This window comes from Alternaria atra (assembly GCF_907166805.1).
Source record: "Alternaria atra isolate CS162 genome assembly, contig: 28, whole genome shotgun sequence".
Taxonomy (NCBI): domain Eukaryota; kingdom Fungi; phylum Ascomycota; class Dothideomycetes; order Pleosporales; family Pleosporaceae; genus Alternaria; species Alternaria atra.
In genome coordinates this window covers 3,109,344-3,134,313 of record NW_025091326.1, presented here as the reverse complement: position 1 = coordinate 3,134,313, position 24,970 = coordinate 3,109,344, and the positions used below count along the sequence as shown (strand labels likewise).

Here is a 24,970-nt window from a genome sequence, read left to right as displayed (position 1 = left end):
GTCGCGATAGCAGTTGTGCCTTCCAGTTTAACCTCGGTAAAAACGATAAGACGGGAGGAGTGGATCTCCTAGCCACCGCGTGAAGTACTTCACGCAGTATTGCAGGAAAGCGAAAAACGATATTTTGCAAAGTCCAAGACCTGTAAATAACAGCAGAGCCTGAAGTTGCACCAATGCTCCTTGCTTTCCTTTGGTGGACAATTTACGGCCCGCAAGCCGCTCCGTCTTTCCGAAATTCGTACCCCTTTCACGGTTCCCAAGCACCTTAAGTACTTGTCGCTTAGCATGCTCAGACGGTGAGCCCGAGGCAGTATGTACAGCGCTATGCAGTCATCCAACGACACTTTGATGGAGCAAACTAGGCCGTAAAGCAACGGAACCGCGGGCCTGCTTCCAACCCACGGGATACGTACACCATCACATGCAGGGCAGGCCGACTAAACCTTCTCAACAACGGTGCACAATCACACACCTATGTCTGTATGTTAGATAGATTTCGCGGACAAACGGCCTTGAGCTTTTATCTGGATAAGCCAAGGTGGGCTGAATAGGCTGAAAGGGTGTTACGTCCCCGCTGTTTGTTACTTGATATTGCTTGCGCGTGAGGCGCCACCAACGCGGAAAGTCTTCGACGTCGATATAAGAGATACAGGGAGCCTCTGTTTGATCGATATTTCCAGGCTCTGCATTTGCGCAATTCACAAGTTCAAATCTTCAATATGCCGTCTACTAAAAGCAAGAATATCATCATTACCGGCGGTGCGCGAGGGATTGGTCGCTGCACAGCGCGACACTTGCTATCGTTACCAGCATCGCATCGCGTTTTTATCATCGACTTCGACGCGGAAGAGCTTGAATACGCAGTGAACACACACCTAGCCGCCTACGCACCACGCGTCAGCTCATCGATAACCAACCTCCGCAACCCAGAGGAAATCCGTAGCGCAGTCGCCAAAGCCGCTGACTTCTTCGGCGGCCGCATAGATGTGCTGGTCAATAATGCCGGAGTAGCTCGAGGGTTCTTCAACGCAGGCAACGGTACTATGGAGGACCTTGCTACGGGAGAGCAATGGGAAGCGTACATTGCTACCAATCTCAGTGCACCCTTCTACATGAGCCAAGCCGTCATCCCTTTCATGAAGAGCCAGAACACACAGAAAGATGGTACACCAGGAGTTGATCGGTCGAGGGATCTGAAGCGTACGGAGGAATTCAACCAGTTGCCACTGAACCTTCATGGCGAGGACAAGTTGGAAGAGGGAGGCTGCATCATCAACGTTGCCTCCTTTCGCGCCCATCAGTCAGACCCGGACTGCGAAGGCTATGCTGCGAGCAAAGGTGGCGTGTTGGCCCTCACACAAGCCATGTCTGTTTCGTGCCAGCGCTGGGGTATCCGAGTCATGGCCATCTCGCCAGGTTGGGTCAGCGTGCAGCACGAGTGCAAAGCTCGTGATTTGCAGATCAAAGAGACGCAGAACGGATCATATAAAGAGGTTGCGCCGCACGAGGAGGACGCGGTAAAGCTGAGGATGAAGGCTTGGGCAGAGGATCTGGACGAACTCTATCACAAGCAACATCCGGCCGGCAGAGTGGGTAGGGGAGAAGATCTTGCTGAAATGGTTGAGTACGTCATGGGTGCAGGTTTCTTGAGTGGACAAGAGTTGATCTTGGATGGTGGTGCGAACCGGAGAAAGAATCCCAATATTTGAGAAGTCTCTATAAATCAACAAAGACATGGCCAAAACCAACTTTGTAGCTATCCATGTGTAACAAAGGGTCATATCGAGTGCGATACGCCGCCAACGCCTTGCTTGCAGTCATACCAGAAAATCAATGCCACAATAGGCAGGAATCCAACTCTCAAGGAATAAGTTGGGTGGGGAAAAATGGTGCGTGTGAACCGAACAAGAAAATACTATCATTTGAAGAGAACTTCAATCATGCACGCGTCTTCGTCTTCCATATCGTAGTCGGCTACCGTGTCCAAGGGCATTAGTCGATCACCGTCGAACATGAGTGTGACTGGCTGGCTCTTATCAATTTTGAGACGAGATTTGTAAGCGCTTGCAATATGAGCAATAGTGGTGTTCTAATGGTTTAGTTAGAATATGGACAGAGGTTATGATACTTGATGTCTCAAGTCTTGGCACACTGCGAAGGGACAACCTGGACATACCTCTTTCACCGTCAACTTAAAATCAGAGTGCCCTTTCGCCTTAAGGATTAAGCGGAAGCGTTTCTCTCGGGTCCAGGTTCGGGTTCCGGGGTTGGAGTCCTTTCTTTCGTCACCAAGGCTGCTTCGGCTGCCAGCTTCTTCGCTATAGCTGCAGCGGCGTCGTCCTTCTTTCGCTGCTTGTAGATCTCCTCTGTCCAAGCTTCGACATGGATCTTGGGGAGGTTGATGTCATCGTATATGTTGGAGTCTCCTTCGACGGATACGTTCCCATTGACGTCTACCTGTATCCCTAACCGTTGTATCGATGTGCTATCGTAGAGACGTGTGCCTTTCCATGTAAAGAAGACGTTGCGTGTCATTTGATCCGGAAACTTCTCCTTTCCACACCATGCCAGCCGTGGCTTCCCAATGGTTGTGTCTACTCTAACCTTGACCATCAATGGGTTCGCGTCCGGCATTTGTGGATCAATGAACAGCTGCGCTATAGGCGCTTTCGGAGCATTACCATTTGCTTGTGCCTTGGCTGCTGCGACGCGCGCCCGCGCCCTAGCCCGCAGTGCAGCGAATGCGGGGTCGAGGTCTTCGTCGTCTTCGTCTTCGTCGTCTTTGATCTCTATAGGAGGTGGTTTCGATGGCCGGACGGCTACATCTTGCTTGAAGACGGAATTTGACGACGTGTAATCCAACGCAGGGTTATCATTGTAAGGCTTAGAGACGCAGCCTGAGTCGTCATCTTTGTCTGAATCGCCCAGATCAATCACGTTTGATTCTTTTTGTGGTAATGAAATGCTCGAGGATGCGGATTTGGTCAGGGAATCGTAGCGTGCGGTGAGCGAGTCGGGTGGGAGATGCGATGGCGCTGGAGAGAGGGGGGTTATGCTGCGCCTGACCAATTGTCAGTAGTAATTGCTAGACGAGACGCACGATACGTACGCTTTGCTAGCGTTCCTGCCTGCTCGTTCCTTGCTGGCTGAGCTGCTTTTGGTTGGGATAGGCTCTTCATTGTCGTTTGATATGCGACGCCGCTTTTGGTCGCGTGGTTCTGAATGTTTGCGCTTTCTGGCCGCTTCAGCTTTCTTTTTCTCTTCTGCCCGTATTCTAGCTTGCTCGGCGACTATGTCGCTGAACTCATTCGAGTGGCTGAACATGTCCTCCCCATCCTTCTTGGGCGCATCTTGCCATGCTGCCCGCTTGAACAGGCTGCGCTTCTTGGGGGGTGCGGCGCTCGCGGTTTTGTCGGTCATCGTTGGCGCGATGCCATGAGCAACCAAGTTGGGTGAAGGAGGTATCGCACTACCCTGAGATAGTGTATAGGAGAGGATGGTTTCGATGTTGGGGAAGGCGCGGGCAAATGCAGGTGGGGCATCAACGCGCAGTCACGCTTCTCGTGATAGATGAGGAAGAGACGTGGTCTGTGCACTCTTCCTTTCCACCACCCAACATCGCCGTCTTTCCACTTCCTTATCCACCAGCGACCGAATTCGAGAATTATCAGCTCACGCCTGCTCAAACACTTACGTAAGCTTCTTTACTACCTGTCGTAACAAGTTGCTAAATGTTTGCCAGGAAATCACACATCACCAGCTTCATCACCATGTCCACCAACGGCGAAAGCCCAGCACCCGAAGCTGCAGGCGACTCAAGAGATCCTAGCGGCTTCCTTAGTGAGATCATTGGAGCTCCTGTCACTGTCAAGCTGAACTCTGGCATCATCTACAAAGGTGCTCCTCCACGTGCCCTTGATGTATACCAACTACTAATATCTACGCAGGTGATCTCCAATCAGTAGATGGCTACATGAACATCGCATTGGAACGATGCAAGGAGATCTCTGAGGGACGCGTCACCCGGAATTGGGGAGATGCTTTCGTCCGTGGTAACAACGGTATCTAATTCTCTACACTGGCTTTCACCCCGCTTTATACTAACTCAAGTGCAGTCACATACATTTGCGCAGACAACGCATGAAGATCTATGAGTTTCTAGTCCTATCCCGTTGAGCGGAGCGGTAACAGGCCGCATGTGATGATTGACGAACCATGCTATACATAACTAAACGCCAATGAGAGTTTGGACGACCATCTTAGAATGCATATCCGACGCTTTCACGAACAATCCAATGTCAAGGCTGCCTGCCGTCTGGCGGTGCAGGTGGCAGTATCGTGTCATTCAGGCCCTTGAACTACCATCATGTATCCGAGAGACTATCATCTGCAACAACTCACCTTCACCGAGCTGTATTCCAATATAGCCACCGGTGAGGATTGTATACGTATTTCTCTCTGTCAACAAAAGTCACCTTCCACTTTCCCCTTCACCACGTCGTCACTGCCTCCCAGAATCACAATCTCTGTCCAAAGACGCATTCACCTGCGCATGGCGCTGTAGCGACGCGCACTGCGCTGTTGAACAGCGCAAACACTGTGGAAATCTTTACGCGTAGCTACTGTTAACCTACACACAACAACACGCGCGTCTACAACTAATCTCAACTTGCTCTTCATAGGTCTTCGAGCATTGCCGCACTCGCATCGCTCGTGCTGTGACTGGCATGCACTAACCCTTTTTCGACTCCTTCACTCCAAAGGTCGCTCGAGCCATGACGATCCCCAGAGTCACATCCCGCGTTCAATTCCAGGGCCGAGCCAAACAGGGCGGGAAAAACAACAAGCAGCGCCCAGTGACGCCGAAAGCAAAACCGACAAACAACGACGCGCATGGCCCGACAAAGGCTCCTAGAGGTAGACGCCGCTACTTTGAACGCTGCTGTCACCAGATGAACCCGCTGACTGGCTCAGTGTACACACTCTCTGTTGAATCTGACAACTTCGACTATGATGACGATGAAAATCCTGTTGACGAGGACGCGAGACCTTTCCTCAAGAAGCGTGTGCTAACTACAGATGATCAAGAGTCTGATGGCGCCTTCAAAAGCGGTCTCCGAACTGCACTAATACTTTGCAGAGCTCCCCTCATTTCAAATAAGCCAAACGTTGCCGTTAGTAATGCAGATGAGCATGATCACGAGTTGGGCGGCGCTTCTCAGAGCGGTCATCCAGTTGAACCAAAAGACTCCTGTGTTCCATCTATCCCAGCCAGTCTAGATGCGCCAGATAGCATCACAGATGAGGATTGCGACCCATCTAACTCCCTTCTGTTACAGGCACCACTATGGTCGTGGCCGACAGATTGGTTTCCGGCAGACTCTTTACCAGTAGCACCAGAGACTACAACAGATTCATCTCCAGAGGGAGAAGATGATACGGTAGATCTATCCCAAGTGGCGGAGGACACAATAGTAAATTCATCGCCAGTGGTAGAAGAGACGAGAACCGATCTATCAACAGTGGCAGAGGAGTCTACGGCAGTCTCATTGTCGGCGGCGCCAGATAGTACGGCAGTCTCATCATCAGTGACAGCAGATACTATATCAGATCTTTCATCAGTGTCGGCAAATACTACATCGGATTTATTATCAGAATCGGCAGATGTTACAGCAGGCTCGTCATCAGCGGCGACAGTTACTACAGCAGACTTATACCCAGCCGCTGCAGTTACTACAGTAAACTTGACTCCAGTGACGGCAACTCCTACAGCGAATTCTGCCCCAGAGGTAGTGCAGGGCACAACAGCACCCTCTCTAGGATCATGGCATCAGTGGATCGTTAACCTCTTCGCGGGATGTAAGTCAGGTCAGACCGAGACTAAAAAGTCCAGCAGCTCTCCTCAGTCAGCTCCCGAACAGCCTGTTTCGGTCATCTCTTGGGTTAGGGAGCGCAGCGATTCCGGACCAAAGATTGTACCACCTCCATTGCCGCGACTGGAACTCCCAAAAGTCCTGATCGAAACTCGCAATAAGAAGAACACAATCACTGACGGCCCAGGCCGTGAAGTCGCCATCTATCCACCACCTTACAATGATTTCATCGGCCGTGCCGTGATGAGTGGGGACGCAGATAACGCGACAGCATTGCAGCGCGGCTTCAGAGTAGCAAGCAACCCTCACCTCGCTCCACTCGCCCAACGCCGCAACAACTCTGATAGCAGTTTGCTGGACCGCAATGGCGATACATGGGCTGAATGGAACAAACTGAACATCACTGCTGATGCCATGCCTTTCAAAACCCCTCAGTCAGACAGCAGTTTGCTGCACCCTCAGTCTGGAGCGAGGATGGTGCGAAACACCAGTATGTACAGCGCTGAGCAGACCAAGGGCCAGACCGGTCATAGCTTCCTTGAGGATGCTGGACATCGATACCCTTTCGGAGGGCTGGGCTTGTAAATGTTGAAGAGAAAAGTGTCTCTTGGACTATGGTGGGTTGGGAACGTCCATTTAAGGACGCGTTGATGGAGAATGGACCGAGTCTAGGTGACTCGGATAACGAAGTACGGACCGCGTCCAATTATTGGGATTCTGGCTAACCGTTGAGATCTAGATTGCCTCTTTTCTTTTCTTGTTTTTCTTTCTTGCTTCTGGGGCATTGGAGTGGCACTGCTGCCCGTGCGAATGGTGGCTAAGGTGTTGCCACTTCTTCATGGCTAGTGCCCGCGGACTAGAAAGAGTGTGGCCGTTGCAACGTAGCTCCACATTTGGATTACGAATTGCGACGTGGTCCGAATTGGAATGCTCTGAGCTACCGGTGGCTTTTTTAGTCCTATTGAATCGGACCGAGAACCGGCAGTGCTTATGGTTTTCTTTTACCATTGCAGCCCCAGTGCGCTACTAAGCGAAGGTTACTAAATACGTTCGGTATTTGGCAGTGAGGCGGCGTTCAGCGAGTCTTTTCTTAATACCCAGCGTTTTAATGTATATTGAAGGTAAAACCACACGGTCTATGACATGTGACGTCATGTCGGGTGAAGATTGTGAGTTTCTTGAATCACCAAGGCACTTGAAGCAGCAATGGGCGTTACAAATGCGACATTGCGTATGTTCATATGTATCAGTTGTTGTGTGATATCTACAACTAGGAAAAACGTGCAGCCACAAAACAGCAAACAAACATGCCTCCATCATTCGTTATATCGTTGTTCTGCATATCCAGCAGCGAGCGTAAATAGTTGACCCTCTCATGCATCTCTAGCTCTTCTAGTTCGCGTCACCTATCGGAGTGAAGACGACCTTCGCACTAGGCTTGGGCAAGATAGTCGATCGCCATGTGAACAAGCGCTTCGCCGTCGGGTCGACGAGCTCACAGTCATAGTTAAGAATAACCTGACCCAGGATGACCTTCATAACAGCTGAGGCATAATACCTTCCAGGGCTATACATGTCGTTAGCAAGATCTCCATTTCGAACAGCGAAGCTAAGCTCAAGACTCACCAGGCCATTCTTCCGGTTCCCCAGACATGGAACGTCATGTCAAAGTCAGTCAGCTTTGTTGGCTTCTTCTGCATAATATCAAAAGCACCGTCGGCGTTCTCGAGACTCTTGACCAGCTGCGGGTCGGCGAAGCGGAAACCGCTGAATGTCGTTGCTTCGGGGTAGTCGACAGGATTTGTCATGATGGCTCGGACGGGTGTGCAGAACCAATCTCCAACGTTGACGTGGGTGCCGTCTTTGAGTGAGAAAGGTTGTAGCGCTGAACGACGTGTACTCTGTGACTCGACTGGCGTCAAACGCGCAGACTCCTTGATGAAGCTGTCGAGAAGCGGAAGTCCCACACCGCTTTGCTCAAAAGCAGCGTATTGGGACTCGCACTCCTTGCGCAGAGGCTCCGCGTACTCAGGATGCAAGCAAAGGTCGTGAATAGCAAAAGTCACGGTTGTGGAGACGGCATGAACAGAGCCGAACCAAATGGCCATTAGTTCGTGGACGACGCGTTGAGGTGTCCATGGTGCGTTCTTGGGCGACGTCTCCATGATCCATTGGATGCAGTCGGCGTGTTGAGGGACTTTTTGGCCTAGCTTAGCCGCATCTCGCTCGATGCATCTTTCTTGGGCGATGGGCAGAAGCCTGTTGAAGATGACGGCATGAGACTTGAGTGTACGGGCGATGATGCCACCGACGATAGGAGTCATGAATCCAGGTAGCAGGCGAACGATCTCAGCGCAGATCAGGGTCTCCTCAATGTATGCGAGAGCGGAGACCATGAACTGCTCATCCTTTGCTAGATCCTTTCCGAAGAAAGATACAGCATTGGAGAGAACCACCAACTTAACCGTCATATGATATACATCTGAATGCTTCTTTCCTGTTGATCGTCGTCAGCTTGAATGAAAATTGAAGTATTGGATGCATTATTACCATTGATTACTGGATGTCCGGCATGTAGTTCCTGGAACCTAGTGCGGATGATACAAGTAAGGTCAGGAAGGATCTTAGGTAGGTTGTTGGTCAAAAGCGTGCGAAGGGCGCGGATGAACCCAACACCCTCAGTACCACGTCGATCAAACCAGTTGAAGCCGTGCCTATGGCGCGTTAGTGAGTTTAATGCAAGATGATTGCTGTCGAGATACTCGAAGGTTATCTTACATGGTGTAGAGGGGCTGTAGCATCTGTATCTTGTTAGTTACCAAGAAGAACAAAGCCTTTCGAGATGCATACCTGCTTTGACGCTGCTTGAAGGGACAGCACCGTATCTGGCGCATTGTCTAGCTCCTTGATTTGCTGAGGGTCAGAGACGAAGACATAGCGGTTGTCAGGGGCGAAGAGCTCGAATGGCTTTCCTTTTGCCTCGTCGAACGCCTTCTGGATGATCTCAGGGCCCCAGAAGAGATATGCCCATGCTTGGTATCGCTTGGTGACAGGCTTGAAGATGATCTTCAGGATCCTTACTGGAGAAGAAGCCTAGTAAACTTGTCAGTATGATGCACACTCCTCCGTGTGCATTCGATACGTACCAATTTCTTCGCGACCAAGGCTTTGTAGAAAAAGAAAATCGATATCAAACCGAATATGCTGCTCGCAGCATTAACTGCTAACGGGCTAAGACCTGGTAGATGTATGCTCTGCATCTCTAGAAACTCCATACTGGCAGTAAAGTTTGGGTGTGAGAATTTAGATTGAGGCTAATGGACGCGGGGTGTTTAGGATTGGTACATATACTATGCTACCATCTTCACGGTGCTCTAGCTACAGGTTCTGCTACACGGCATGGCCGGATGAAGCGACCCATTACATTACGTCTAAGCCTCTATGCAAGTGAACTAAAGTCGTTGTTAGTTAGTTAAACTGTGCCGCTGTCCTGCAGTAAATTCCGATCAATATCAGCCCACCTGCATACTACACAAGCTGCGTCACTTGACGTGAAGTCTCACCTATCGTCGTGTTTCGCTTTCGAAAAAAAAAAGGCGAGCAACCGATCCTTTTCCTAGCGCTATCACAGCGTTTGCTATCCTAGAAAGTAAGTACACCCGATGCAACTACAAAAGAAAACACGAAGCGTATGCAGCCACCAGGCCGGAATGACCAACGGTCCGATCCACAAAGGTGTAGTGTGGGAATCGGGGAAAACGGTTGAACGTCTGGACGGGTCCGAGGCTGCGGGTCTAATGTAAGGTCGATGCGCAAACGAGTGGGCGAATCAGAGCCACATGAGGAAACGTTCCGTGCGCTAAATGACGGGAGAGCCTCTTGAGGACCCTTGGCCTTTAATACGGCTAAATCATGCCGTAATCCTTGATTGATTGCTGTCGAGAAGACGGCGAATAGGTAACGTCTGCACGGCAAGCTATCGCGCTCAGAGATGACATATGCACAAGCGCGCTTAAGCAGTGTTGCCCCACACGGCACCACTACCTGGACATAAGACCGACGGCTTACGTCTGATTGGAGGATCAAGAGTCCAGTGGAGTCAAATCCGACGTCGGTCTTGAATCGTGATCTGTACCTCAACTGCACCTAACGACGCGACTGAGGAGAAAGAGTCTACTTGCCGGTATGTTCCCTGACCGCAATGCTTCTAGTAAAAGGACCTACCTCGGTCCTCCTTGTGTGAGAGGCCAGGTGATCTAACACGTCTTCATGTCTTCCAGGATCTTTTGAGGTTGCTACAGGGTTTAATCGTCATTGCATATGGATATATCGACAGCGGGATGCAAAGGTGACATCGCGGGTAGTATTGCCTGCACGCAATGAGGTCGAAGGCCCGCTTCTCCATAGGTTCGTTTTCGCTCGATTATGCAGCACCCTCCCCACGTGTCCGGATACAAATGACGCGGTCACCCACGGGCCCAGCTCGGATCCTGGGAAGAAATGCTCACGCACATGCGAATATGCACTGGCTTAAGCATGGCGAAGCAAGCCAATGGTTTTGATGTACATATCTGGAATGTACTCTCGATACGAATTGCAGATATACGGAGAGGCTTGCATGTCTTAGTATGCTTTAAAAGGACCGGTGAGAGAATCCTTAATCCAGAGTCCTAGCAGCTAGTTCTAAGCTACCATGGTGCGTCTTGGCGTATATATCGACTTCAGGCGGATATACTGGATCTCGAACGGAAGATAGCGAGTAATTGAGGTTTCCATGTGAAAGCAAGCTCTGGCCACAACTCGAGAAGCGACGGACTAGCGCGCACATAGCATACGTATGCGCGGACCGTAGATATCGGTGCTCAATATGTGCCTATCTCCACATCCAAGTTCGAAATGCACTCGAATATCTGTAGAGATCGCGCCACATGACGCAGCTCCTTCTGGCCGAGGTTTATCGGATTGATAATGGTTGGGTCCATTTCTAGACTACCTTGAGAGCAGCTCCACTATGCTTTTGCATCGTCCTGTAGCCAACGATCTTGTTTCTGATCCCAGGCGATATGCTCTCAAGTTGTAGTCTTGAAGCGACGTATTGGTTTTGACTAACATATGAAACCTAACAAGGCCACTGGAAGACGAGACATTTGTGATATCGTTGTGTACGACCCCACGCCTATCCCAGATATGGAAGTCTGCCGACCCGAGCCGTGTGTGGAGCCGCGCGGTTGACGCACTGTCGTACAACCTTCCGCAAAGGGTGCAAACTACTGCGACGGCCTGTGTAAGTAGTCTGTAGTAAGTGCATTGCATGCTGCAATACCGGAGCAACTCTTTGCTACCCTGAAAATCGTGTGGTTCTATGACCCACTCAGCCGCGCCAGCACGATGGGTCACTGGTGGCCTATCGATTGCAAAATTCGCATCAGCAACCCTTCGATGATTGGTTCGGGCTGCTCGGTGAACGCCGCAATTTACGGTATGTTCGGTAAGACGTCCAGGTCAGCAGCCGCGTTTGCAAGCTCGAAATCAATATATGCAAAGCAAAGTGCTAGCTCATTGGGAGGACTCGGCTGCTACGTACCAGCTGCAAGAAATCCTTGTTCCTTTCACAACGCCCAATAAAAATCCGGTTTAACGTAGAGGGCCTCCGAAGAAACTTGAACGGCGGCACAGTTCCTGCCGTTGAAGGCTAGTTGTGCAAAGCAGCATACTTTAAGCGTTTAGAGTGTCGAATGCTCCTCGTGGTTTCTATGACTTGACTCGTCCAAGAATGGAGCTCATCATCACGCCCACGCAGGCACTTGTGCCTTTATCAGTCCTCTTCCTAGCTTACCACGCAATCCGGGCGGTATTCTTCGGGAAAGTAGAGTCGAAGCATTGGGAAGAGCTACCAGTCGTGGGTCTTCAGAAAGGATGGTTCGAATGGGTGTGGGCGACATTGAAGTCCATCCGCAAGACGCAGGACTGGGCGTTTGAGGGTTACCGCAAGGTATGATCATCTTCGAAGTTAGTAGATTTCTACTCATCATCAATCTTCTAGTTTGCTAGCGTGAACAGTCCTTTCATCCTGCCCAGCATAGATAGAGGAGCGATGATCATTCTCCCACCACGCTTGATAAAAAAGGTTTACTCACTTCCAGAGAGCACGCTCGACATCCATGCGACGCAGAGTGAAACCATTCAGACGAAATGGACAGTTTGGGACAAAGAGGTAGCCGACAATGATTTCCAGATCAACGTTGTGCGTCATCAGATTACTCGAAATCTCGAGCACCTAACACCGCTGATGGCCGATGAACTTGACAGAGGCTTTGAGCGGTGGTGGGGAGCAAAAGGCGACACCGAGTGGAAAGAGGTCGCTGTATGGGATGCGTGTTTAAAGCTAATCGCTGGTGCGAGTAATGGCGCCTTCTGCGGCGCGCCGCTGTGTAAGTTGATTGGAGTGTCCAACAAAAGGTTTCGAATCTGATCGTATCGTAGGTCGTGACGAGCAGTTTTTGAACGATCTCAGGGATCACGCAATGAGCATTTTCGCCGGCGCTATGCTTATCAATGCGACACCTAAACCGCTGAAACCAGTCACTGGTGCCCTCGTAGGATCAACCTGCTGGTACTTGCGACGAAAGGCGATGAAAGGTTGTCTGCCTTTCGTAACAGAGAGGTTGAACGCTACTGCCCGGTTCAAGGTTGATGCGAAATGTGGATGGACTCCACCGGTAGGACTGCCCCTTGCATTGACGAGATCCACATCATCATGCTTACCCGATCCCAGAAAGATGGTCTCCAATGGCTTATCGACGAGTGCTACGCCGCAGCCGCAAAGGGAGACGTGGGGCAACTGGACCCGAAGCGAGTAGCGCATCGTCTCTTGTTGGTCAACGACATTTCTCTTCATTCGACCAGCTTTACTGTGCAGAATGTGATCCTGGATCTCTTCAGTTCGGATCCAGCAATGGGTTATGTTGACGCTCTACGCGACGAAGCTGCATCGGTGCTTGCAAAGGCAGGTGGTGTATGGACGCGCGATGCGGTACGGGATCTGAAGCTCATTGATTCGATGATCCGCGAATCAATGAGGCTCAATCCATTCGCCATTGTTGGGCTTCCGCGAACAGTATGTATGCTGCTATACGTGGGAGATCCGAAATTAACAAGGCTCAGGTTGTACATCCGGAAGGTATTCGGCTCCCGGTCTCCAACATTCATGTACCACAAGGCACCATGATTGCGGTTCCAATGGAGCCGATCCATTATGACGAGAGTATTTATCCACAAGCACGCAGCTTCAACGCGTTTCGCTTTGCGGATCCGAATAATGTTACTAGCATTGTCGACAATTTCGCAACGAAGGACGATATCGAAACTGCCAAAGCCGACACAAGCGACCGTAAGGGCAAGTCAACTGCTACGCTTGATGACGCTTTCCTTGGCTTTGGGTTTGGACGGCATGCGTGCCCTGGTCGATTTTTCGCCTTGAATGAGATGAAAGTCTTCATAGCACACATGCTGCTAAACTATGACGTTGAGCACATGGCAGTTCGACCAAAGCCTTTGGATACTGTGTGGCTGAAGCTACCGTTGCATGGTGGAAAAATCCGAGTACGTCGAAGGCCGACAGCTGCGTAGATAGGACAAGACATGCTTTGTTTTATCTCCATATCGAGTGGAATCCTACAATCGTTGCTTTGGTGAAACGGGTATGATCCATGGCTAATGGCACGATAGTCAACTGCATCAAATGGTAGAAGACGGCCATGGGTAAAACATAAGCTGATTAAGTTAGCGCCCCTGGCATGTCTAAGCGCCGCACAACTGTGGCCTTGGAATGCGACCCATGGTGCCTTCATGACCAATAGATGCTGGTTGCACTAAATTGCTGTACAACCAACTACTTTACCGTACATGTTGGAATCATCTAGATGCACTTCGGTTCCACACGATCGGTGGAGAGTGAGATGTCTGTGCGCCGGTTGACTTAATCCTCCATACAATTGGAGCAGGTTATCTCCAGGCTCGTTATTGTTCGCGTTGCTTGAAGGTCCTCATTCTGCCAGTATGCCAGAGAACAAGAAGTCGATACGCTTTTGGGGCATTTTCGTTGCGTTATGTATCTTGTCCTTTATCTCCGCCCTTGATGTCGCAATTATCATGACGGCGTTACCTACAGTAACAGCAGAGATAGGGGGCGCCGAAAAGTATGTCTGGATTGCCAATTCATTCGTCGTTGCCTCGTCGGTCCCACAGCCCCTGTTCGGACAGTTCGCAAACGTGTTCGGTCGCAGGCTGCCTTTCATCGCATCTACAGTCTTGTTCGCGCTCGGCAGCGGTGTTGCAGGAGGTGCTTCCAACGTAGGAATGCTCATCGCAGGTCGAACGATACAAGGAGTGGGGGCAGGCGGCATTTACGTTCTTCTCGATATCGTGTGCTGCGATCTGGTGCCTCTGCGGGAGCGGGGAAATATCTAGGATTGATGTTTAGCTGGTCCGGTCTAGCAGCAGGAATGGGACCTGTTGTTGGAGGAGCATTGGCCGAAGCAAATTGGCGGTGGATCTTCTATTTGAATATTCCTATATGCAGCGTTGCGCTCGTCGCAATACTGCTATTCATGCGACTGCAGAAGCATACCGAGAAGCAGGAGATTGATGTTCTGGGCAACCTCATATTCATACCGAGCGTTCTGGCGGTGTTACTGGGCCTGGTTATGGGCGGTATTGAATATCCCTGGTCTTCGTGGCGTGTCATACTCCCTTTGGTACTGGGTGGCATAGGCTGGATCGCTTTCCACATACAGCAGCACTTTGCAACCTACCCCAGTGTGCCGGAGCGACTCTTCAGCAATCGAACCTCAGCAACCGCCTTTGCGCTGACGTTCCTGTCATCAATCCTCGTACAGGCGTCCGGTTACTTCTTGCCAGTATTTTTCCAAGCCGTACTCGGAACAACAGTTGTGCGTTCTGGCGTCAACTTCCTTCCACTGGCGTTCGGAATGCTCGTTTTTGCTGTCATTGCAGGCGTGCTGATGGAGAAGCTCAACCAGTACAAAATGCTGCATGCTGCATCTTTTGCAACGGCCGCCATTGGATTTGGTCTGCTAACGCTCTTGGATGAGAGCACAGTGAGGTGGGCAATTTTCCAGCTCATTGTCGGCGCCGGTCTAGGCATGTCTCTATCGACGCTACTCCCGGCTATCATGGCCGGTTTGCCTGAGACGGACGTCGCTTCCTCGACAGCAACATACAGTTTCGTGCGGACATTTGGTTACGTTTGGGGGGTTACCATCGCTGCTACTATATTCAACCGCGTTTTCGACCAAAATCTGGCACTGATATCGTCACCAACGTTACGAGAGCAGTTATCTGGTGGGCAAGCGTATGGCTTTGCGAGCCAGGCGCGCGTCGTGCGGGGAACTATCGCACCTAACATCTGGGTCGAGGTGATCGAAGTATATCGGCGCAGTCTTCGCACGATATGGTGGCTGGGCATGGGTATTAGCATCGTGTGTTTCTGCTTGGTTTGGGTTGAAAGAAGCATTCCCCTGAGAAAGGAGCTAGACACTCAATATGGACTTGACGCTAAGACGCACGATGATCCACAAGAGGGCGAAAAAAGCAATAACCTAACAGCATAAATGGTTGTAAGATGGAGCTTACATGTACTTGTCACAGCTACTATGAGCTGCTCAAACACTCTGACACTAGTTGTACGCGTGCTTCGGAACTGACCACGTGACTGGGAACTAGCGCATAGTGAATGCCGCGGACGGCATGCTGCTTCCGGAACGCCTCGTTGATGCGCATTACTCTTCTATCCCGTACGGCATCAACCGCGTTACATCGTCAGCACTCCAACTGCACCCAGCTTCGCACAGCATCACGACGCCCGCATTTATGCGCCGCTCGAGCTTTCCCCACTTGTCGATGCTAGCATTTCGCCTGCCGCTTCCTCGCCTACGAACGTCTGCGCATAGGAGATGAGACCACAACCGGGTCGAGAGTGAATGTACCATATTACGGGAGTATTGGAGTTGATGGCAACCTTTTCAGTTTTGATTATATGTCACAGCTGTGACGCTGCGAGGACATAGAACATGTCTTCACTGAAAAATATAGTCTGATATCTTCCTAAGTTGCTCGACAACTGGCCCAGAGACGCAGCATACTCCATCGCAACAACCCTCACCTACCGTCTGCGTTCCACACCCGGTATCGCAGGTACCAGGGTGCGTTGATCTCAAATCGTATTCTTTGGAGTAGGGAACAAGTTCAATTTCAAGAACTTATGAGGAAGTTCAGAGACGCTTTCGGTCATAATCCTGGGGAAACTGGAGAAAATTGACCGCTCCGTCACCGAACAAACTCCGGAATGCCGCGCTGGCAGCTTCGATAGAGCATTCCTTCATGGGCGTAAGGCGCCCTCCAGGGACAAGAAAGACGCTTATGATTGTCATTGTCATGTCCTAGTCGTTGGAAAAACTGCATGGATCAAAGTTCCTCGTTAGTGCGCCAACGCACGACACAGTGGTCAACTTACTGAGGAGGGCTGTGAGCTATCCCGATGAGAAGAAGAGTATCCTCCTGGTCAAGATTTCGACGCGGGCAAATGCTGTTTCCTCTACAATACATCGCCAGCCCAAACTGAGAACAGCGGTTCAACTGACCGACGTAGTACGCTGTACACCACCTTCCTCTTCAGATCAAGTCCTCGATTTAAGATGGTGAATACCCACCGCTACTCGGTCTCTCTGCCTGTTATGGTGTACGGCTTCATGACTCGCACGTGATCTAATCCTGCATCCATTGCATGGATGACTCCAAGAGAGACCCACAGTAGCTGCCAAGAAGCCATCGGGAGTCGGCAAACAAGCTTGCCGTTCTATTGACATTGGCGGGTCTAAATTTCCCTGTGTTGCACTGACGTGCACCCGGCCCGGGCCAGTAACTAAAGCATGGACTCTAATGTACCTGTGCCTTAGGACAAGCATGCGACTCCTTCAATATTATTTGCCATCTATGCCTCCAAATTTGCCTTTACTAGGTGAAGTCACAACGAGATCCAACCCCGAAACGTCGAAATCGCTATCGAGGCTTCGGTCGTGGTGCGCAGCCACTTGGGCAATTACATAGTAAGAATCAATCCTTGTCCAGATATCTATGTTTCCTTGTTTTGGGGCAGACTTATATGTTGTTCTCTAGCTGAGACCTACTATGTCTTCTACAGGCACTATATCGCCCTCGACAGTGCCAGGCCTACAACTTTGCAAATCCGCTTCAAATCTTCGCCTTCAACTTTGAATATCACAAGAACTGTGACTCTGTTTTGATAGACGCACCTGCCCGCTCGCATCCTCGTACTCGACCATCAGGTGTTGTGTTCAGGTGATACCGGAGCTTTACTCGACTTTGCTACTCTCGTGACTACCAGGCCAACAGCTTGGGCCTAGAATGCTGTCCTGGCCATCGTGACCCAGCGTTGCTCCAGAGATACTCGACTTCCCATGTTGCTTGGCTGACCGAAGAGTCTTGCTCCTGATCGTAGCGAGCTTCAATCCAGGTCGACCATTCGATTTGTAGCCACTTCGATCCCGCTCACCACCAGAGCTACCAAACAGCCCTCGGCCCAAGAAGTGGTCAAATAGTTACTGCAAAGTTGGTATCTATGCACCGATGATGATATCATTCCCCTCAATGCTGGTCCAAATGGTGATATCGGTCGTATTGTCTACATGTTAGTGTTAGCATCTCTGGTCGACTCTGACCACGGCTCTACTCACAGCTAAAGTCGGCACTCGCAAGCGCTGGTAGTCGGGTCGACTTGTACACAGCTACGGTTGCAGCACTAATTCAAGCGTAAGCCAATGTTGCCACATATAATGTGTAAGCCTACATAGAACTTAGTGCGAGCGCAACGCTGAGGGCCACCTTCTTTATCAAATTGATCTGCAGATTGTAGAGAACGACGGCAGGACAGATCGCGAGGTAGAGATCCACGATGGCAGAAAAGGTTTCACGATGGTTAGTCATTGACTTGGCCAAGTGGTAGAATATATACTTCCGGCTACGATTGCATAGTATCTCAGAATCCATGGACTCCAACAGGTGCTTTGGGCGGAAAAGTCCCCATGCGATGGAGTCGACGTGCATTGAGCGAAGATTATGATGACGCTGCCAAACAGGATTACCAAGTATCCACCAGACATACACCAAAGGATCACCTAGTGCCTCTTGCTATTGAGACTATGGAGTACGGCTTTCATTTTGAACAGCCGTTGAAGGCGACTTGAGTATACTACATGCACTCCGTGCTGCATGACTGGCCCGACAATGTATGCAAGAGCATCCTAAAGCAGGTCGCCGGCGCCACGAGAAAGACTACCGTAAACTTCCGATAAACGAGAATGCTATTCCGGACAAGGACGCGGGCTGGCAGGCCACGACATTGGATATGATGATGATTATACTCTTCTCTTCGAAGGAGAGGAGAATTTCTCAATGGAGTCAAATGGTGGAGTCACCCGAACCTGGTCTCGAGATTGTGGGTGTCTGGAGTGTCAAGCATTCGCAAGACAGCTTGATTGAGGTCGAACAGGCATGAGTATAGTGGGGCAGAGACACAAACTCTTTAGCAGTTGGTGGAAAGAAACAATACCTACAAATCATCTCCACATTACCATGAATTGTTGCTTGGAGACTGCAAATCAACTATAACGTAGGTAGATCCTGCGCATGGCTTGCGCCTTCCCCATAATCTAGGCTAGCAGAAGGTATGGCGTATTCTCGCAGTGCATACAACCCTGGAATGCTACCTGCACCAGTCAATGCGAAGATCTATAGATCTAGACCGGTGAGCAGAACCAACTTTTGTGATGCCGAGCTAGGAAAACGAAAGTGCAGAGCCGGCGCCAAGTTTGGAAGCAGTGACATATCGAGTTCACCTGTCGATGACATATCGATATCAACGTTAGGTAACATATCGTTTGTAACCTCACCAAAAATATCGCCACTCTCTTATGTACAAGAGTAACCGTTGCTCCTTATATGCTCAGGGAAGTGCAAGAACAAGACTATTTGCCTATTAACCTACACTGCGCGATCCTTTCAGTATTATACTTTCGTCAACCACAACCTCATCATGACCTGCGGAGGAGGTTGCTGTGGTCCGAAAAATACAACCAAAACTACTGTCAAGCCTAAAGTTCCTCCTGAAATTCTCACGGAGCAACCGACAGAAACGAAAAGTAAGGTGATAGCGGTGACGCAACCTAGAGTGGATGCAACACTCGCACCTTCCGATCCCGACCCCGAGCCTACGGCCTCTTGCTCTACTGTCCCCAACCCTGAGTATGCGGCAACGAAACCAGACAGTTCATGCTGCTCACCTTCAAAGCCTGCAGAATCAGAAACAGCGAAATCTCCGTGCGCCTCATCAGAGCCAGCAACAGACCCCAAGCCAAGCACTTCTTGCTGCTCAACTTCAGCGCCTGGGATACCAAAGCCAGCTAGTTCCTGTTGTCAGCCATTGGATTCTCAGGGTTCGAAAGCATCTGACTCTCCCTGTTTTTCGTCGGCGCCTACAAAACAGGAGTCGACCGATTCTTGCTGTTCAACGCCAGGACCTGTGAAACCAAAGCCTACCAGCTCATGCTGCTCATCAACAGGACCGGCGAAGCCGAAGCCAACAAGCTCGTGTCGCAAATCATCTTCGCCGGTCGAAGCGGAGACGAGGGCGTGTGGCAGCAGCAGCAGCAGCTCAAGCAGGGCTGATCCAGCACCTGCTTGTACTGCCAACATGAAAGACGACTGCTGTGCAGACGATATACAGAGTGTCTCTGAAGACACATGTGTCAGCAGCTATTGCGAACCTAAACGAACTAATTGTACAGAGACTACCACGAAAGCACCGAAAGCATCTTGCTACACCTCACCACCCAAAGCATGCGCAACTACCAGGACCAAAACATCATGCTGTCCGCCTAAAAACGCATCGAAATGCTACACCGACAAGAAGTTAACTCTCGTCAACACAACCGAAGTCGTGAGCAGTTCGGATAACGTCGACATTGAGAAAGGCGGGGACACACGTGAACATGTCGTCATCAGCGTATCTGGCATGACCTGCACAGGGTGTGAGACAAAGTTACAGCGAACACTAGGTAGTCTAGACTACGTCAGCAAACTCCAGACCAGCCTGGTCCTCGCCCGCCTCGAGCTAGACATCAATACCAGCCTTGCGACCGTCGACGATGTCGTCAAACACCTCCATCGCACAACGGAGTTCAAATGCGAGATAGTGTCAAATCAGGGTTGTAGTCTGGATCTTATCTGCTCGGGAGACCCTGCAGCTTTGGTCAACGGACAGTGGCCAGACGGCGTAGTGGACGTGCGTCGCCTAAACAAGCAGACCATCCGTGTCGATTACGACGCGAAGATTGTAGGAGCGAGAGACTTGATGGGTGACGACTGGAGTCAGTCGTTACAACTTGCACCACCGTGTCCCGACTCTTCCTTGGAGGCCGGTAGCAGACATGTTCGAAACATGGGCTTGTTGACATTGCTCTCTGCCATGTTAACCATTCCTGTATTGGTCATGGCATGGGCTCCTCTTCCGGAGCGCGAAATTGCATATGGCTCTGCGTCACTTGGGCTCGCAACTATTGTCCAAGTTGTCATCGCTGGCCCTTTCTACCCGAAAGCGCTCAAGGCTCTGGTGTTCTCCAAGGTCATTGAGATGGATTTGCTCATTGTGTTGAGTACAAGCGCCGCGTACATCTTCTCTGTCGTTTCGTTCGGCTACCTGGTCAGCGGGAAACCGCTGTCGACGGGCGAGTTCTTCGAGACAAGTACGCTACTGGTGACACTCATCATGGTCGGACGTTGGGTGGCATCGTTAGCGCGTCAAAAGGCGGCAGAGTCCATCAGTATTCGTTCCTTGCAAACCCCCACTGCCATCCTGGTCGATGACGATGCAGTAGAAAAAGAGATCGATGCCAGGCTGTTGCAATATGGAGACACTTTCAAGGTCGCTCCAGACTCGCGCATCCCGACGGACGGCACCGTCATCTCAGGTTCTTCGGAGATTGATGAATCAATGTTGACCGGCGAGTCTCAGCCTGTAGAGAAGCACACCAAATCTGCTGTCATCGCAGGAACTATCAATGGGAGCGGAACGCTTACTGTTTGCCTAACCCGTCTGCCTGGCGACAATACCATCACGACGATTGCGGGTATGGTTGACGAAGCAAAGCTCTCCAAGCCCAAGATCCAAGAGATTGCCGACACCGTGGCCAGCTACTTCGTCCCGGTAGTAGTGGCCTTGACAATCATCACTTTCGTCATCTGGGTCGCCATTGGGGTTGCGATACGGCATCAGTCTGGCTCAGAAGCGACCATAGAAGCTATCACGTATGCCATCACAGTCCTAATTGTCTCGTGTCCTTGCGCCATCGGTCTCGCGGTTCCCATGGTCATCGTCATCGCATCCGGCGTCGCCGCGAAGCGTGGGGTGATCTTCAAGACAGCTGGCAGTATCGAAGTCGCATACAGAACGACGGATGTAGTGTTCGACAAGACGGGCACCTTGACAGCAGGAAAGCTGGAGGTAGTGCACGAGGAGTATGTTGAGTATGGTGGTGCAGAGGAAGCCAAGTCACTTTTGCTTGGCTTGCTCGGAAACATCAGACATCCCGTGTCGGCGGCCATCGCAACGCGTCTCGCGTCGCAGGGACTACCAGCTTCAACCATATCAGACGCCAAGGTGGTAACTGGCAAGGGCGTCGAGGGAACGATCCATGGCAAGAAGCTACGCGCTGGTAACTCGAGATGGCTTGCGCTTTCCGACGATCCACGCGTCCGCTCCATGTTATCTCAAGGCTTCACCACTTTTTGCTTCACCATCGACAATACACTAGTAGCCATCTTCGGTCTGCAAGATACGCTACGGCCCGACGCAGCATCTACCATCGATCATCTCCGACGCAGCGGCATCAACGTCCATGTACTGTCTGGCGACGACGATGGCGCTGTTAAAGAGATTGCCTCGCAGCTCAACGTCTCAGAAGACAATGTTCGCTCTCGCTACTCACCCGCAGACAAGCAAACTTACATCAAGAACCTCCTCGCAGCACCTTTGACAGCTCCAGCGACTGGCAAATCCCGCAAGCCGGTTATCATGTTCGTCGGCGACGGGACCAATGACGCCGTTGCCCTCGCTCAAGCTACAATTGGTGTCCATGTATCAAGCGGTACTGATATCGCGCAATCTGCTGCCGATGTCGTTCTCGTCCGTCCTAGCCTCTCGGGCGTACTAACCATAATCAATGTGAGTAGGAAGGCGATACACAGAATTGTATTCAACTTTAGTTGGAGCTTCGTGTACAATACTTTCGCTGTACTGTTAGGTGCGGGCGCGTTTGTGCACGCGAGGATACCGCCAGAGTTTGCGGGTCTTGGAGAACTGGTCAGCGTGCTGCCTGTAGTGTTGGCGGCAGTCTTGTTGAAATGGTCGAAAGTCTGAGAATGCCGTCATGAATCTAGCAATACAACTCGATCGATGTGTTTCTGAATTCATAAGCTCCATATCGGTCGTTCTGATTTTGGGTAGACAACGATTAATGTTTTCTTATAAAGTAGACTACTCGAACATACAGAGTCTTAGGGGGGTATCATGCAAGTCATCAACTGTCTCCCCAACGTCCATCTCCTTTAGGGTAAGAGCTTCTGCTCGAACTCATGTCGCTCACGGTACTTGGCCAGAGCAATCGGAACCTCTGCACTATACCCCAGTTCACCTTGCGCCTTTTCCAACTTCCTCGTCACCTTGCCTACCAGCCGTGCGATCCAGCGATCGTTAGCCATGGCATGTACAGTATTCTGACCAGCTTTGCGCATGCCCACCATAGTCTTATTCGACGCTTCCTTGAAACCAGTGTCCACCTTTTTGAGAAATGCTTTGAAGCTCTTGTCCTCATTGCCATTCACTGTGGTCTGCGACATTTCGCTATTGTTGGTATTAATCGACGCAAGACTGCTTGCTTCGCTATCAGTCGTGCTGACGCGCTTCAGTTCGCGTAAAACCTTTGCCTCCTCAAAGTCTTTGTCTGACTCGATGACCTTGGTGGCTTTGACAATTGCGGCGACGAAGTTGAGAAGATCTTGGTGAAACTGCGCCGGGAGGTGAGCGTGTGCGCTGACGTGCATAGATGCCTCGTCTCTCTTTAACTTCTCAAGTTCTTTCAGAGCTTGGATCTGCTTTGGAGTAGATTCAGTTTCTTTGATGGCAGATTCCATCTCCAATAGGTCGAAGTCACTCTTCTTCTCTGGGAAGATGTGCTCATGGTGAGGAACAGGAATGTCGGAATCGTGAGAATAGCATCGGCACCTCCTAATCGCACAACTTGCTTAAGTTCGACGGCATCAGGGAGTATTCTGTAAGCCATGACATCTGAGATTTTTAAGTGGGTCTGGATGTTGTAATTAGTGTTGATGGGGAAGGAGGCTTCGCTAGCCATGGGGCCTAGTTCTACGGCGAAATTGGCATCTGCACACCAGGCCGATATCCGCGCCTCCAATCTACGAATCTCGGCGTCTTGGGACGAGTAATGCTTAAAGAAATACTGTTGCATCAGGGCTGTGAACCACTTTCCTGATCCAGCTGCAGTAATGGACTTGAACTTGACAGGATGGAAGTAACAAATAGGACTGAGCATCAAGCGGTAGAGGAAGGGCAGTCGATGTAGGAACTTCTTTACGTTTGGGTACGATGTTTTCCGAAGGGTGGAGACTCTGATCGATTTGGTAGGTGGATGAGGTATTGAGGGTTGTCCATGGATCTGGGTACAGATTGCTGCTCTGAAGTCATCCATATTATCAATGTCCAAGCGGACGCCCGGTTCTTCTTTTGACCTTTTAGCATCTTTGGGGTCTTTTTCATCATCTGTTGAGCCAGCCTCATCTCGTGCTTTCGAGGCCTCTACCAGTTGCTGCTTCGCCTTTGTAATGGCACTTGTGTCGTTGATATAGCGGACCAGGTCCTTGTACTTTGTATGAGCGCGCTCCTCATCTGGTGATATCTTCTTAACGGACGAGAATGCGGATGCGGTATCTTCAGCCTCAGTCGGTATCTTGCCAGCCGTAAGATTCCTGACCATATCGGCCGGGCGACCATTGGCTCCCCCTTTCATCGTCGCTGCTCTAAGGATAGCCGTGTTGGTAACGACTACAGAATCGTCGTCGTCTGGCTCCGGGACGCCGTACTGGACGTCTCCGAAGGTGACTTCCCAGTCTCCACCCTTGACATTCGCATAGACGTCGTCGACGGTTATCTCTCGAAAGAGTGGTACAACAACTTTGTCAACTTGAATGCCAAGTTCGATGTCGTCCGAGAGCTTTATGCCGGCTTCAACTCCATGAGCAACAAGTGTCATTGTTGAGAGTGAGAGCGTAACCCCGCGGATGACGAACAGTCCTTTGACCTCGGTATCGATTTCCAACGCAGGAAGGTCGAAGAAGGCTACCTGATCGTTGATAAAGTGGAGATCTCGGAGGAACGTCTTTCGCAGAGTGCGGCGTGCCAGTGCAGCAGGTGCGTCGAATTGAAAGAGGCAGGTGACGAAGAGTACAGGCCAGCAGAAGGCCCAAAATACCCAGTATAGAAGCCATGAAGTCGCACATACAGCGTAAACTAGGTTTACTGTTGCAAATATGGTCCAGACTGGAACGAAGGGTAAGATGCGATGACCATACGCCTCGCCTAGCAGGATAGCGTAGATCAGTATGGGCGCTCCGGAGATGACCCATCGCAGTGGCCAGGAGAGAGACAGAGCTGCCAAGAGGGTTCCGGTGAGAAAAGCGTTCGGTATTAGTCTACTAGTGAGCTCTCGCTCTGGTTCAAGCGATGGCGTAGGTGTGGTCGGCGACGGGACAGCTTTTCGTTTAGAAGCGGCCGGCGCCTCGCGCTTTGCGGTTGAATCCATGCCGTGGAGGCTGCGGAAAGTGTAAGGTAAGGGTCACAAGTAGTAGGAATTCCGAGGGAGAGAATGCATCGTGCTTGTGGTATTCTACTAGTGCTAGTGCTTGCAGGCGTGGTCGTTCAAGCAGTT

At 50.8% G+C, this 24,970-nt stretch overlaps 9 protein-coding genes across 9 annotated transcripts; 6 read left to right on the top strand and 3 right to left on the bottom strand.

The window, feature by feature from the left end:
* Positions 1 to 719: 719 nt before the first annotated feature.
* Positions 720 to 1,709, top strand: ALTATR162_LOCUS8050 (uncharacterized protein; the record flags this gene model as incomplete). The annotated part of the gene is made up of 1 exon (XM_043315679.1): positions 720 to 1,709. The coding sequence occupies one exon, from the start codon at positions 720 to 722 to the stop codon at positions 1,707 to 1,709; it is 990 nt and encodes a 329-aa protein (XP_043171614.1).
* A 514-nt stretch (positions 1,710 to 2,223) lies between these two features.
* Positions 2,224 to 3,420, bottom strand: ALTATR162_LOCUS8049 (uncharacterized protein; the record flags this gene model as incomplete). Its single annotated transcript, XM_043315678.1, has 2 exons — positions 2,224 to 3,061; positions 3,110 to 3,420. The coding sequence occupies 2 exons, from the start codon at positions 3,418 to 3,420 to the stop codon at positions 2,224 to 2,226; spliced, it is 1,149 nt and encodes a 382-aa protein (XP_043171613.1).
* Positions 3,421 to 3,770: 350 nt separating this feature from the next.
* On the top strand, positions 3,771 to 4,144 carry ALTATR162_LOCUS8048 (uncharacterized protein; the record flags this gene model as incomplete). Its single annotated transcript, XM_043315677.1, has 3 exons — positions 3,771 to 3,897; positions 3,948 to 4,061; positions 4,116 to 4,144. The coding sequence occupies 3 exons, from the start codon at positions 3,771 to 3,773 to the stop codon at positions 4,142 to 4,144; spliced, it is 270 nt and encodes an 89-aa protein (XP_043171612.1).
* A 631-nt stretch (positions 4,145 to 4,775) lies between these two features.
* ALTATR162_LOCUS8047 (uncharacterized protein) lies at positions 4,776 to 6,458 on the top strand (the record flags this gene model as incomplete). The annotated part of the gene is made up of 2 exons (XM_043315676.1): positions 4,776 to 4,917; positions 4,975 to 6,458. The coding sequence occupies 2 exons, from the start codon at positions 4,776 to 4,778 to the stop codon at positions 6,456 to 6,458; spliced, it is 1,626 nt and encodes a 541-aa protein (XP_043171611.1).
* An 807-nt stretch (positions 6,459 to 7,265) lies between these two features.
* On the bottom strand, positions 7,266 to 9,148 carry ALTATR162_LOCUS8046 (uncharacterized protein; the record flags this gene model as incomplete). The annotated part of the gene is made up of 6 exons (XM_043315675.1): positions 7,266 to 7,440; positions 7,500 to 8,370; positions 8,424 to 8,587; positions 8,652 to 8,674; positions 8,724 to 8,966; positions 9,020 to 9,148. 6 exons carry the CDS (start codon positions 9,146 to 9,148, stop codon positions 7,266 to 7,268), a joined length of 1,605 nt encoding a protein of 534 aa, XP_043171610.1.
* Positions 9,149 to 11,646: 2,498 nt separating this feature from the next.
* Positions 11,647 to 13,502, top strand: ALTATR162_LOCUS8045 (uncharacterized protein; the record flags this gene model as incomplete). The annotated part of the gene is made up of 5 exons (XM_043315674.1): positions 11,647 to 11,865; positions 11,917 to 12,304; positions 12,357 to 12,592; positions 12,649 to 12,990; positions 13,038 to 13,502. The coding sequence occupies 5 exons, from the start codon at positions 11,647 to 11,649 to the stop codon at positions 13,500 to 13,502; spliced, it is 1,650 nt and encodes a 549-aa protein (XP_043171609.1).
* An 875-nt stretch (positions 13,503 to 14,377) lies between these two features.
* Positions 14,378 to 15,505, top strand: ALTATR162_LOCUS8044 (uncharacterized protein; the record flags this gene model as incomplete). The annotated part of the gene is made up of 1 exon (XM_043315673.1): positions 14,378 to 15,505. The coding sequence occupies one exon, from the start codon at positions 14,378 to 14,380 to the stop codon at positions 15,503 to 15,505; it is 1,128 nt and encodes a 375-aa protein (XP_043171608.1).
* Positions 15,506 to 19,662: 4,157 nt separating this feature from the next.
* On the top strand, positions 19,663 to 22,386 carry ALTATR162_LOCUS8043 (uncharacterized protein; the record flags this gene model as incomplete). The annotated part of the gene is made up of 1 exon (XM_043315672.1): positions 19,663 to 22,386. The coding sequence occupies one exon, from the start codon at positions 19,663 to 19,665 to the stop codon at positions 22,384 to 22,386; it is 2,724 nt and encodes a 907-aa protein (XP_043171607.1).
* Positions 22,387 to 22,574: 188 nt separating this feature from the next.
* On the bottom strand, positions 22,575 to 24,844 carry ALTATR162_LOCUS8042 (uncharacterized protein; the record flags this gene model as incomplete). The annotated part of the gene is made up of 2 exons (XM_043315671.1): positions 22,575 to 23,188; positions 23,251 to 24,844. 2 exons carry the CDS (start codon positions 24,842 to 24,844, stop codon positions 22,575 to 22,577), a joined length of 2,208 nt encoding a protein of 735 aa, XP_043171606.1.
* Between the last annotated feature and the right edge of the window lie 126 nt (positions 24,845 to 24,970).